Consider the following 14,936-nt stretch of genomic DNA (forward strand, 5'->3'; position numbering starts at 1 on the left):
AATGTTTCACTTGTTCACCCAACGCAACAGTATTTTACCTCGAGAGTAATGTACGGTGAAACGGGAACTGATTGAGAAGCTTCTTTACGAAATAGCAAGAGCAGGAAGCCCCGTGGAACCATTTGACCAGTTCATTAGGAGAAGTTAAACTCGTTTTATCAGTAATGGAGTCGTATAAACGACACAGGTTGCTATCAGCTGTTTAAAAAGTCACAATTTGCAATTAGGGCAAACTGAAATCGGCCAGGCATAATAATGTTAGGGCCTGATTACATGAGCCGGGCTGGCCCGGCTAGCCGGGCTGGCTCGGTTTGCCGAGATCTCGGCACGTCTGTTAAACGCAACAAATATCAACTTCGCGATTACATGACGACCGGGCCAGCCCGGTTAGCCGAGATCCCGGTATCGCGATGCCGGGATCTCGGCTAGCCGGGATGAAAATTTTCCATGTAATCGCGTTAACCGGGCCAGCATTAAATTTCTCTTCCGATCACAATATCCGACGAAAAAATCAATGCAACTCCTTCTAAATAGGATGTGGAGGTAACATAACCCATCCAGATGCATAAGTGCAAAAAATTAACCACCAAATTGCCGTAAAAAGGTGATTAAGATCATTCGTGCTCTGATCATTCATGCTGAAACCGGGCTGAAAGTCATCTCGGCAAACCGAGCCAGCCCGGCTCATGTAATCAGGCCCTTAGATAATCAGGACCTAACGAACCGCCCATGCTGTCTTCATCGATTTGTTCGTATAATTGGTTGTTTCACGAGAACGCTAGGCATCTTTGTAAGAAGACCACTTGATGGATAGAGACCTAGATAGGGATTGGTAAGCTGCGTAGAAATGTTGGTTCCGTATCCACTCAAGAGGATTAAAGATAATTGAAACTTTGCAGGCGCAATGATCTCTCTGAAAGTGACCATCTTAATTCAGTGACTTGTGCTTTTTGAGTACAAGAGTTTTTGACCAACGCTTCCGGGTTTTCGAGGAGATTCAAGAAGTCGTTTTTAACGACTGAGTGCCAGGAGAAGTAGTCATTAGTGCTCAAAAATGCCGTGTGCTAGTGAAAAAAGCACGCGATCGTTATCTTACCGCTCTGTGACTGTACCTCCAATGTTTATGCACAGACTGCTGGCTGATAATGCCATCGGTGGAACTACTTTTTGATTGATCTACCGAATGATTGATCTTTTTCTGTTCCTCTCATTTGCTGCTGTTGTTTTTGCGCGGCCAAACAAAAATAAAACGTGGATAAAAAAAATTCTAAGGCCTGAAAATATATCATCACGTAAATTTAAACTAAATATCCCGTGCGCTGGAGCTATCGCGTGCGTCATGCTTGATCAACTGTACTTTTACAAAGCCCTTTTTTGGATGAAAAGCATGTTTCAAATCGTTATTTGTTCAAAGGAATGAAGCTCCCCAGAAGCAGCATACTTTGAATGATTGAAAAGAAACACAATTGCCCTTATATTACATGGCCCGACCCGATAAACAAATTCGCCGTAGACAGCTCTGCCTCAGTGTTTCTCATTGTTTCACTTTGCTCGACATTAAATGTTTACTTGTTTTGCATGTCACGTTTGAATGGGTAGGCCTTCTATTAGCCACCCTTCACTAACAAATGCACAACTCCCTTCTTCCCGTGAAGCTTCACAACCCCACATCACTTCCGCTCTCAGGTTGGAAAAACACAGTTCTCTCGGACAGACAAGCTTATATGACATCAGAAACTACGAAGGCAGACATCTTAAGGTAAGTAGATTTAATATTTATTTTGGTTTATATATAGACCACTTCGTTTCTATGGTGGCCGGCTTTCTTGCTGAAGTTTTTATTTTAAGTTTGTTTCTTTATGAGCCGTCGAACCAAATAAATGCAATTAATCAAATAGGCTGAACTTTAAACGCCTCGTATTGAGCTTTGAACATTCGCAATATAAACTGAAAAACTCCTGGTAAAATGATTAGTGTCTGTAGTCGTATTTGATGATTCTTTTGGTCTCAGTTTTGTTATATCACAACACGATCAAACATTCGGTTTTCGAACTCAGTCTTACTCAATAATCGAACTCCATCAATTAAATTCGATTTTTGTCGGTCATCGAGCGAAATCGGACTCACAAAAACCCAATGAGAATCGAGCTTAATCGAATGTTCGATTAAGTTCAATTACGTTCGACTAAGTTCGGTTTGGCCCAACGAAATCGGAACGAACTTAATCGTATTCAAATCGAGCAGAAATCAACGTTCTGTTTTTGAACACTTGATCCAGCCATCTGAAGTTACGTTTCCTTTATTTCCATATTCAGACCCGGGATTATGAGTATCCTTTCAGAGTTTCTTAAGATCCCTGTATTCTACTATTCCTCTAATTCATGTGTTCTTTCTGTGGTCAATACAAGCCGAATATGTGAATTTTTATGGAAGTTATCCAGGTTCTGCATCGCTGCTTAAATGCCCTTAAGGAATACGAGAATATTGTAATAATTATATTTCTTCTTTTCCACCTAATTATCAAAATTTTGTACGCTGCTGCTAGTGTCGCAGTGAGTGACCTTTTTATAGCTCTGAGGCAGTGGGTATTTATCTGTGGTTTGAAGGGTGTTGCTGCGAAATTCAAGAAATAATCCAAAACGTTCGAGAAAATAATAGCTGGAGAATAAAGAAATAACTCAGTCACTGAAGTAGCAATAAACTTCATGTTCAAATTAGTCACATGCGGCTTGCGTCTTCTCTGTTACCTGCAACTGACACTACGCTGTGAGAATAAAGTTTAATGTGTTTACCATGCTTGATCAGTTTTTTAAAGTTCGATTTCCGAACTCAACAGAAACAAATTGAACGATGAAATTGGATTTCGTTTGAAATGGTTCGGAAGTTGAAATCACAAAAAGGGTTTATGTCCGATTTGGTCCGATGCCCAAACAAAATCGAATTTAATCGGTGAAAATTTCGTTCGATTTTTTTGGATGTGAAACGCAAGGTATATTGCCAACACCGTCGAGAGCATAAAATCGAGTGACGCGCTCACTGAAAGCTTCGATACGATCCCTATGTATCTACCATCCACTGACGGATGTAACAACCTTTTATTTTAAATAAGCGTTATATTAAAAGTACAATTTTTTCCAGTCTGTCTACGTGCTGATGCTAGCAAATTAAGTAGCTCTAGCTCCTAGGCTTCCCAGAAATTCTTTTGTTCTTTTGGCTTGTAAATCAATCGCTCATTCCAAGAGGAGGACGGACTGTATGACGAGTCAAAATAATATCAATTTGGGTAATCCTAACAAAACATTGGACGGACTCCGCAATTTTCTTTCCACGCCTGCTAGTCCCTTTTTTGTATGTCACGTAACAATTGAGCCACTATGAAAATGGGGTCAACTGGCAATACCAATTGCCAAGACAAAAGAATTATTCTTTATGTACAGATGTCTGATAATTGCCGCAACATACTCAGTGTAACCTCAAAAATAAACTGAAACATATTTCCATTCCTTAATTACAGCTGTAGTTGCTAGGAGAAGCTAAATCATATTTTCGCCGCTGTCTGACAAATAAAATGGCCGCCGCCCCAGATCCTGATGAAGTACTTCGTTCAACTTCTGGAAAAGGAAATTTTCAACGTGTGGCACGACTGTTAATAAGCGGTGGCACCACGCTACTGAGGGAGATTTTTGATCAGCTTTGTCCACCAAGTAATGTTCCCACAATACTGAAAAATCCAGCCACAGCAAAACAACTCAAAGCAGCAAAGCTCACCAAGCCGCAGTGGGACTGTCTGTACCCTTCCCCGGGGGTCTACGGCAAGTCAGTAGAATTTGATGTGTCTCTGCTCTTTAAGCTGCTTAAGACAATATGCGGTCTCTCCCCACCCGCCACGGGCTGGGATGTTCTACCAACAGAAACAGACGCCAGTTTAACTGCAGATTTAGCGCGAATTAAATATTACCGCAACTCAGTGTACGGTCATGTAAACCATAACATGGAGATATCAGATGAAAAGTTTCCATTGCTTTGGCAAGAAATCAAAGAAGCTCTTGTTAGAGTTTCAGGACATATCAGCTATAAAAAGAAAACGGAGTGGCAGGAGGCAATTGATAACTTTTTAAAAGATCCCCTCACAGCAGAGGACGAAAGAAACGTTAAGGAGCTGCTGAGCTGGTATAGAAATGATATGGAAGTTAAGAAATCGGTGGAAGAACTGAAAAGTACAACCCAAAAAGTCATAGAACGTTTAGAAGAAAAAGGACAAAACGTAGTCATGGCAGTTCGAGAAGAATCTCAGAAAATGAAATTTCATCTGGGAGAAGGAATGGAACGTTTGGAGACAAGTTTAAAAGATGTCCACGGGAGACTTGAAGATAAGCTCCAAGAGGTGCATCAATCCATAGCCAGACTCAGCTCTCAAACGGAAGGCTCTCCATCATCTGGAGGTAAGTGAAAAGGGCTTTTTTGTCAAGTCCTTTCATTTCAGTAATTGCTTGGAAAATTGTCATTTTTCCAGACCAGGCAGTGCTGGTTATCAAAGATTAATTACTTAAACACTACCCCTTAACCGCTCTCTCGTTTAGCGTCAAAGAATTATTTCAATTTAGCTGTTTGGCGAAAGTGGTCTATTCAAAGAGACCATGTACAGTCAACTCTCTCTTAAAGGACACCCCTATAAGATAGACACCTCTTTAAGACGGACAACTGGTGTTGGTCTCGTCCCTGCCGTTTTTCAGTCATTTTACTGTAAATAAACTCCCTATAAGACGGACACCTCTCTAAAACGGACAGTTGGAGCCGGTCCCGACGGTGTCCGTTTTAGAGAGAGTTGACTGTAATTCTTGTTTTGTTTTGTTCCTCCCTGCCGCGTGGCCAGAACGCTAGCGGGTGCCATATGTTGTCATATAAGCAAGCTATCGTAAGTGTTCGTGATAAGTGGCAAAAGTACGTGATGAAGCCACAAATCAGGCGGAAAGACTTAGTGCATTCTCTCGATCGAAAGGTAAAAGTCTATTCCAATTTAATAGATCGTAGGGGCGGGGTAGCTTATCACTGCTGGAAACGTTGAAAAATAACGTCAGCATCCCATTGCCTTAAGATGCTTTAAGTCTATGGAAGGTGACCCTAACATTTTGTCAAGTGTTCCTAGCAGTTTGCCAGTACCCCATTCATATATGTTCATACTCCTGAGTGGAGACAGACTCTGTGTAAGTGATGCGTTTTGCCCATCAGTGCGACACAAAAACTGGTTCATGCCATACAGGGTCAGTTATAAGGGGCTTGAAGGGGTAAAATGGAAACTGGGACTGGGACTGGAAATCACAAACACAAATAATGGAAAGGGAATGGAATTTAGGCAAAGTATGGGCTGGAAATGGGATATGGGCAACATTTGGGCTGGAAAATGAAATATATATCCCCCCCCCCCCCTTCAGGACCCTTAATTGAAAGCACGAATGTCAAGGCGTGGCACTTTTAGCTATTTTTTTTATCATGCTTATACATATTTTATGTATATATCTAGCTTTTAATAGTCGTTGTTTTATCAGATGAACTGTTGGGGAAACCAGACAAATCCTGCTCTCGGTAATCTTCCTTGGCGACCAGGAACAGTTTCTTCTGGGTGCTTCTAATATAGACACTCGAGATCAAGCTAATACTAGTGATTCACCACTCTTGTTCAGTTATGCAGCACCTTAAAAGCTTTATATTGGTGTTTTCTGTTAACAGTAGAACACGTCTTACGACGGCTGCGATAAAATGACTCACCTTCTCGTCAGTTAAGCTTTTGACCAGAGGAAAAGTGCAGTCAGTCGTTTTCCAATTACAAAAAAAAACCTTTGAAGCTCGACACTACCATGACAGGACAATCTGTTTCTCCTACATTATGTTAGGTTTTGAGATGGCGGAAGGGGGGTCTCCTGACGTAAACTATGGTACCCTTCCAAGTCAGGCCAGGTGGCTGATAGGTGGCTTCCCTAATTTCGGGTACCAACTGCGAGAGTATTGCGCGTCTGGCCGAAGGCACACGACCATCCTTTTGTGTGGAAAAACAGGTGTAGGGAAATCGCATTTGACAAACGCACTCATTGGTAAAGTTCTTGCCAAGGAAGGTGAAGATCTCGACCCAGAAACCGACGAGGTAAGTGACTTAACGATATCTAATTTCCCTGTTCAATACAAGTACCTTACACTGACCTTATTGTTACTTATTTTCGCGGGAACTTATTTTTCGCGATTTGTCCAAAAAATAAGTTTAAAACATAAAAAATACAATAAAAAAGTTAAAAATAAATTTTCGCGAGTTTTTTATTTCGCGATTTTTTGAAAATCGTGAAAATTAGGTCGCGCGAAATAAGTTATAGTAATAAACTGACAAAGTTAACGGGAGAAGTATGAAGAAAATAATTATTGTCAACTTGGACGTATTGTCTTGATACAGCACAAACATTTTAAGGTCGGGACACACAAGTCGCAGCGACAGCTTGCAGGTCTCTGCGACAAGTCGCTCCGTGTGTACTGCTTCAAAACAAGTCGCTGCGACAAGGTGTTTGTTCGGTGCTGAGTTCGTGCACACGCAGCGAATTTGGAAGAGTGGGAATGTGGAATGTGAACTGGTTTTCCAATTCAATATGCCAAAAATACATGACGCTCTCTCATTGGTAACCTGCGATCAGGCGTTTTTTCCCTTGCAAAGATGAGAGTGGTAAGTAGGGAGGGAGGGCATGATCTCAGGTTATCTCATTGGTTAATTCATATTTTGTCGCAGAAGGTTGTACACGCTGCGACAACGCTGCTCTCGCTTATTTTGTGACTGCAATCGTTCGTACGAATCCAAACTCGCTTGAAATCGTGCGACTGATCGCAGCGACAAAATTCTGTCTCAGCGACAAAGATTGTCGCAAAAATGCACCATGTCACACGAGACATGTTGCAGCAACTTGTCCCCGCGACATGTTGCAGCGACTTGTCGCTTAGTGTGTTCCGACCTTTAAGAATAAAGCTTCAATGAAACGCCAAACAAAATAAGGGGAAAGAGTTCTATATGAGGCTTGGACTGAGACTGAGAGGATTAAGTAAAGTTGAACTGAGTCGTATAAATGACACAAGTGGCTCGCCAGCTGTTTTTAAAAAACGTCTCAACATACAATTGGAGTGAAAACGGCCAGGCAAGGCAATTTTTGTAAAATTACACCTTGATGAATAGAGACCTTGACAGGGAATGGTGCAGTACGTAGAAGTGTCGGTTTCGTATCTACTCGGTAGTAAAACGCTGCAGCGCCAATGATCTCTCTGTGTAGTGACGCCTTTATTCAGTGACTTGTGCCTCCTATTTGTATACATTTACACGCCTCGGAGTAAAGTTGGTGACTGAAATAATTATTGATAGTTTGTCGTTTGTGACACCAAAAATATTTTTTACTTTTGATAGGTGACGCCTTACAACTTCACAATTAACAACGTGAAGATAACAGTGTTCGACACCCCAGGATTGGCAGATGGAACAGGAAACGAAGAAGAGTACCTGGAAAAAATCAAGGAAAAACTAACGGTTTTCGATGTGTTCATTTTCTGTACCGAGATGAACAGTCGACGATTTCGCAACGACGACATCAAAACAGTCCAGAAGTTGACAGAAGCTTTCGGTTCGCAGCTGTGGAAACATGCAGTTGTGGTACTAACTTTTGCCAACGAAGTTCATCCACCACCTAGCGACAGGGATGTCAATATACAAGAGTTCTTTGACCAACGCGTTCGCGTTTTCAAGAAAAAGATTCAAGAAGTCTTTTTGAACGTTGGAGTACCGGGAGATGTAGTCATCAATGTGCCATTTGTAGCAGCAGGAGACTTGAGTGAGCCAAGACTGCCAGGTATCGACAGCTGGTTGACGGCTTTCTGGATTGCAACGTTCAAACGTTTGAACAGAAGTGCACGACCCACTTTTCTTCTGGCAAACGTTGATCGCTTTAATTGCATTTCACTCTCCGAGCAGATATCAAGAGGAAGTCTTCCCTTCAGAACAGGTGTACCACCGAGGCAATTACTAGAAGGAAAACAAGTGCAAAGGCAAATGAAACGAAGAAGTTTCCAGGGATTCGAACACGTCTACCATGATCAATGCAGTGACGATAACGCCGATAGTGATGGTGTCCGCCGTCCATTTACCAGGAGACAATCTATGGTAGAGACAAGAACACCCCCACACCAAGAGCCAAAAACAAAACCGAAAGGTTTCGGAAATGGGAAAGGTGCAACAAACGATGCCCCTGCCATCGACCTGGACGAGCCATCTGCAAAAGAGATAATGATGGAGATTTTACCCGAATTTGGTAAAGAAGATAGCAAGGATGGAACTAAAGAAGATAGCAAGGAAGGAACGGAAAAAGATAGCAAGGATAGAACTGAAGAAGATAGCAAGGATGGAACTGAAGAAAACAATATGGATGGAACTAAAGAAGATAGCAAGGATGGAACTGAAGAAAACAATATGGATGGAACTAAAGAAGATAGCAAGGATGGAACTGAAGAAGAGAGAAGGATGGAACTAAAGAAGAGAGCAAGGATGGAACTAAAGAAGAGAGCAAGGATGGAACTAAAGAAGATAGCAAGGATGGAACTGAAGAAAACAATATGGATGGAACTGAAGAAAACAATATGGATGGAACTGAAGAAGATAACATGGATAGAACTGAAGAAGATAGCAAGGATGGAACTGGCTTCGTGTTTTCATTTGTATTCAAGTGGGTGATGCTTCTAATAGAAAGAATATTACGGAAATTGTAAATAATAAAAAAATACATTGATGTGAATGTAAAAGAAAATGCCTCTGAGGTAGATTAGCAAGAACGAGAGTAAGAAGACGACTCACGAAAAGCAGAGTAGAATAATTTAGTAGAAACTGTGAAGTTCTGTATAAACAAAAAAAAGTTACTGCATGTGACGTCGTAGCATCTAAGGCTTAATAAGTTTCTAAATCAATTGTAAAAGGAGAATTTCACGAAAATTAGATGAGAACAAATTTGGTAGAAACTGCTCTCACTGAATGTGACTGCATAGTATCTAGGGCTTAATAAGTTTTGAAATCAATTCCAAAAAGAAAACTCGGTAGTTTAAAATATAAACCGCAATGGTTTTTTTTTTCAGGTAAATTGATTTAATTTTGGAAGAAAGTACGGATTTTTGCCAAAGAACGTTATTTCATTATTTTTATAATAAGACACTTATTAGAACATTGGTTATTTAGATCCCCTATTTTATATTGTTAACTGCAGCGAATGATTTGTTTCAGTTTTATACCAGTCCATTTGAACCCAACTGGCTGACTTTTTTTGTAAGCAGTTTCCTTGCTTAATAAAGTATAACATGTAAAATTTCATGAAAATCTGATGACTCGCTCGTTAGAAATCGTGCGTTTTCTCAGTGAGCTGGGAAGTGCATGAAGAACAGCTTTTCTGTGGAACAGCTTTGTTTTAACCCCGTTTTGTCCTCCTGTTACTGTCTCCTGGTTGCTGTTTTGTTTTTTCATTGGTCTCTATCGTTTTATATCGTTAAAAAACCGTTGTGTGATCCTCAATTCAAGTAACGATCAGTTTCATTTTCTGTGAACTTTAACATTGTATGATATTTCTTTATTTTGTGAAATGTAACAATTAAACCAACCCAGAAAAAGCTTAGGAAGCTGACATTCCGAGCATTAGTCCTTCTGCAGATTAAAATCGGGGATAATAGGTCGCATTTAAATTTGTGTAGAGTCACGGTGTAACGCTACTGGAGAAAACGTGACGGGGACAACGTCTAAATTCATTCATTTATATATTAGAAGAGTTTATTAATCTCGTGAGGAGAAAATGAAACCCTTAGTTCTTCCACTAAGTACTAAGTAACAAAACAGTTCAATTTGACATGAAGCTGTTTCACTTGTCCACTCGACGCAGTACAACATTTTACCCCGAGGGTAACGTTGTACGGTAAAACGGGCACTGAATGAGAAGCTATTCGTTTTTTACGAAACAGTAAGAGCAGGAAGCCCTGCTTATTGCAATGTACAAATCCTCGTCGAAAGACTTGCAAAGTTTAAAAAGCTTCACATCTTTAATATTAGTCAGCAGCATGGCTCAAACAAAACGTTACGTCATGCAGCTTAACAACGCATTTTAAAAAAAATCACGGGCCCAGTCAGTTTCCTTGACAGCAAAGGGGGCGGGGTCAGTTATCATGCACGAATTAACCGTTCCTCAGTTAGCGGATAACAAAATACTGTCGTTTTCTTAAAAAACTCAAAGCCCTGTTATCCAGGTCAATATCCTTTGACAGCAATTCTCAAACGTTTGACTTTATTTCTTTGAAGAATGTCCTTGTGTAGCTAGGTGAAGCTCGATGTTGCAACTCGCCTAAACACTTGACCTGCAAAAACAGATAAAACGAGTGAGCATAACATTGTGAAACAGACTGTCACAAGTAGGTTTAATTCTACCTGAGGTTAAATAGACGTTGCATTGACCTACAAAGTAGTTAGTAGTTAGTATAAGCCTTTGTAGTAAGTCAGAATACCCAAAAAAATTGTTTGGTTTTACCGCAAAATTGCTAGCAACAAATTGATGCTAGCTAATTTTATTCTTGTTTTTAAATAGATTTATCAACAAAACCAAGGGAATCACGGTACTTGGGGTATCATGACGTTACTTCCGCGGTTTAAAGGGTTGCTTGGTAGCTTTTGAATCATACTGTCATAAAACACGACAGGCATTTGAAGAGGGAAAGGAATGTAGAAAGCACTCGCCGTATGCGAGCCTACTTACATAACTAAACAGCTAATAAACATGTTTAAACTTATGTGTGGTCAAAACAAAAAAAGGCGTCAATAACCATCTAGAACTATGAAACAGAGGAAGAGAAATATCAAATTTCCCAAAGTACAGAAAAGAAAATAACACAAATAAAACTTGAATTCTCAACAGGCCTCTCTTTACGCGAGACGCAATCATATACATCGTAAACTCTCAGTTTGTTCTTCTCTGTATAGTTAAGAGGTTACTAAATGGTAATGTTTTGCCATGGTTTAGAGGAGGAGGCGATTTTTTTTTTACAAATTTAGCTCTATAGGGATCGACTACTCGATATACGGTATCAATTTTTGAGTCACATGATAGCAAGATGGCGTCCCCCGTAGTGGCCTGTATGTTTGTCGTTTTAGTCGTCGTTAAGTATGCGGCCCCATGCGACTGCGAGAAAAATAACGTGACGAAAATCACCTTCGATAAGACAAAATCGCTTAATGCATTTCAGTACCGTCGTTTACAAATAGAATCAACTAGCTTACAGGGTCTGGCAGCTTTGGCTGCTTGGCGTCTAGAAATGGTATAACGACATACTGTCAGTTGCTAAGCAATGTTTTCTTAACAGCAGCGAGATTTGTTTTTGTAAAAGCACATTTTTCCACACTTTGTGAAGACTCCAGATGTATATTACGAAGGGTCTCAGTTAAGGACTGCAGTAGCAATACAATAATTTGCCTTACTTTGGGGAAAAATGCGTATGGTTACCTTTCCTGATACAGCGTCATTGGCAAAATGTTGTTTTATTTCCACTGGATTAAGAACATCACGTGCTTTTTTAAAAAAACAATACCATTCTAATTAAATTCTAACCACGTAACACGACCACTCTCTCAACTTACGCCGAGAAAAATCCAGCCCACGGCAATTACCGATAGAGGTCTAGTACAATTGCAGTCATCAAAGATAACATTATTGACCATCAGGGACGTGAACGACTTAAAGGCCTCCCTTGGCAAGTTGGATGTGTCCGTGATCGTAAAAAGGTACGTATTTTATTATTGTGCTAAACTAAGTACTCCAGAGTCAACAAGTAAAATGGGGTTTCTCGGCTAAACTCCTGCCTCCGGGCAGAGGTGGCTTAAAATTTTGAGTTATTTGTTCCGGTTAGTAACTCATACAAAAGAAGTCGGAGAATCGACAAGGATATTATGTTCTGGGAAATATGTTTCATTTATCACAACTGTTACATCGAAAAGTATATTCAGACTTATTTTAAGAGACTTTGGACTCACGCAAATCGAAGTTACCTTTGGTCACCAAGTACTTGAAGACGCCTAGCCATTTACTAATGACTCGACAAATCTCTTTGAGAGTCATCGAAATTTGACTTGTACGAATGCTTAATTGGACAGGATTGAAAGGTACCATAACCTAAATAGCTAGTAACTAGAGAGTTTTCTTTACAGTTGTTAACATTATTAACAGACGAAAAGCATTGTTTTGTAAAAGCTTCCAACTCATGCCTGACAAAAAAAAAACGGACATTTTTTTTTACAAACGTGCGTAACATACGCCTGTCACACAACTACATAATTGCAAATGACGTGAAGTTCAAGGTTACATTTAGTGACATGGCATCGCTCAAAAATCGTATCAACAGACAATTCGTTCTTATATTATGTAAAACATGGTTAAATCCATATAAACAACCAAATATTTGAAATTCTTTCTCCTGTGTGGTCATAAACACACACACACATGCCTGCTGTATTCATCTGGTATGCCGTCTTCGCCATATCTCCACACACCGCTGTTAAACTTCCGCTTTAAAGCAGACAGCCAGACGACTTTCCATTGTGATCCACCTAACCCTAAAATTTTGCTATGAAAAGTTTCTTCGACTTATATTTGTATTTGATAAGTTTGTTATATTATGTACTTTGACGGTATTTGCATTTGATATCGATCTCTAACATGAAACAATAGAGTGGCTGACTGAGGGAGGCCGCAGTTCCGCCAGTTTTATTTTGCGTGCTTTCTAGCTGGCTGCGCTTTTGTGGCTTCCAACATGTGCTCAAAGGGTAACGACACAATAACATTCATCAGCCGTAATGGCTTCCGTGGGAATATTCATCTCTGATTAACCTTTACGCAGCAAAATGTCTGATAATAACAAGAACTTGAATTTTGCAGCCGACTGCTTCCTTGTTGATATTGACGGGCAGTGATAATATAAATGTTGACTTAAAATTACTAATAAAGTAACGATTTAAACCCAATTTTTATAAGCCTTGCTGAAATGTGCCTTTAAAATTACGATAAGTTGACTAAATGTTGAATTTATTTCTTTTAATTGTAAAAATTTTGGCGACCTTTCTATAATTTTTTTAAATTCTTTTAATTTTTTTTATATCATAACATTTGGAACGAATTGGACAGCAATGGTGTGTTTATTGCTTCTTTGTTTTCCGCTGCGGTAGCCTTTCGAAGTTGATCACAGTTGTGTTTCAGTGAGAAATACTAAAAATAGGATTAGGTTCTAAAAAAAGGACACGCGTTTTATTTTAAGTAACTATTGAAAAGTAATAATCATTGAGGTATTATTGTGGGCGTAAAATGGATTGATTGATTGTAGTTCCCGTTTCAAATTAAGAAAACCAATCGAACCTGTCAATTCCAATATCGGGGGTATCCAAGGTCTTCAATTCTGTCTTCGATTACTTTGTTCATCATCAGACACTGAACATATAGCGAAATTTCAGATGAAAACGCCGAACATAAAATTTAATCATCCTAGTCTCAAGCAAATAATGGAAGAACACGTTTTTAGTTAGCTCTCATCCCAAACATTAGTTGACATTCAAAAGCTCCAAAATTGTTTTGCATGTTCAAAAATTCCGCATTTTAAAACAGTATACGTCGAAACAATGTTTTAAGTGCGTGAATGGCCAAGCCTACAATGTTTTGTATTTATTGACTAATATCAATAAATATCCTGAAATAACGTGCAAACTTTCCGTCTTTAACATTGTCTATGCCAAAATAAGTCTTCTATTTTTGCCTTGGTTAATGAATGGAGTGGTAGCTACTGAACAGCTATTTAATTATTTTACTTTTATTATTTTTTTAGTTATTTTAGCTTTGTTTTTATTGAGGCAAAGACGTCAGTGTGGGTGGATATCAGAGGATGTTAACCATATCCTTCGCTGTTCATTTCTAGTTCCATGAATAAATCTGATTGGCTATCATCGTCGTTGTCGCCATAATCATCGCCCTTTATCGTCGTCGTTGTCGTCATTATCGCCATTACGATTTATAATCGTTTTTCTCAGTTATAAAACGTTGTTCACCGTCTTTGTCATCATTCTGATTTGAAAAGACGTAACGTGTGCCATTTGCTCCGCGAAACTGTTTGTCAGACGCAAAGTCAACCCGTGGATGTGCAAGGGAGTCTCGGCAGATCTCGGCACTGATTTTCGTGCTCTAAAAATTAAGGTGGAAAGATATTTTATTTACAACGCATGCAGTGATTTCTAACCCTCCAGTCGATGGGTTTGGAGCGATTTACGTTCAGCAGATAGGATAAAATTTATTTAGAACAAAAATATTTTTGCTGAAAGTTGTAAGGTTTGTCAAAAGATATAAATTTCTTGCTTTGTCTAACATCACCACACCATTCCTATACATCTGACAAACAATCCTACCCCACCCCACCCATGCCTAACGTTTGCACGAGTCGGGCTAGTCGGATTTGCGTGATAATTCTTGATGAGCAGGAGATACGTTATGAGTTTGTTTAGTCTTCGCAGGAGATACAAATGAGTACACATTAATCATAATCAAAAAGGTTCAATTAACTTGATGATACGATATGTTTAAAACAGGTCGAGAATGCACGAAAACACGGCAGGTACCGCTCCAACACAAAACACTAACAATTGCCTTGGTCAAACAACGTTTTGTTACGCTGAACTCTTGTTGGGAGCGTGTTGTGTGTTTTTGCGGTTATTCGCGTTATGTAGATTTTACCAAAATCGTGTCTTCAGTCAAGGGCTTCTTAATTAACATCTTCCTTTATAAAGTAGTCACGTCGTTGCGATACGTGCCTAAATGAGGCTGACGTGATTTCGCCAAAGATTTCAAAGGAAATAAATGCCAATT

The 14,936-nt window shown here is 39.6% G+C and overlaps 1 protein-coding gene across 1 annotated transcript; it reads left to right on the top strand.

Annotated features, from left to right (window-relative positions):
* The first annotated feature begins 1,673 nt into the window (after nucleotides 1–1,673).
* LOC144659990 (uncharacterized) lies at nucleotides 1,674–9,256 on the top strand. The gene is made up of 4 exons (XM_078520531.1): nucleotides 1,674–1,759; nucleotides 3,515–4,442; nucleotides 5,892–6,139; nucleotides 7,430–9,256. The coding sequence occupies exons 2-4, from the start codon at nucleotides 3,569–3,571 to the stop codon at nucleotides 8,744–8,746; spliced, it is 2,439 nt and encodes an 812-aa protein (XP_078376657.1). The 5' UTR covers nucleotides 1,674–1,759; nucleotides 3,515–3,568; the 3' UTR covers nucleotides 8,747–9,256.
* The last annotated feature ends 5,680 nt before the right edge of the window (nucleotides 9,257–14,936 follow it).

This window comes from Oculina patagonica, chromosome 7 (assembly GCF_052425735.1).
Source record: "Oculina patagonica isolate OP01 chromosome 7, crgOcupat, whole genome shotgun sequence".
NCBI lineage: Eukaryota > Metazoa > Cnidaria > Anthozoa > Scleractinia > Oculinidae > Oculina > Oculina patagonica.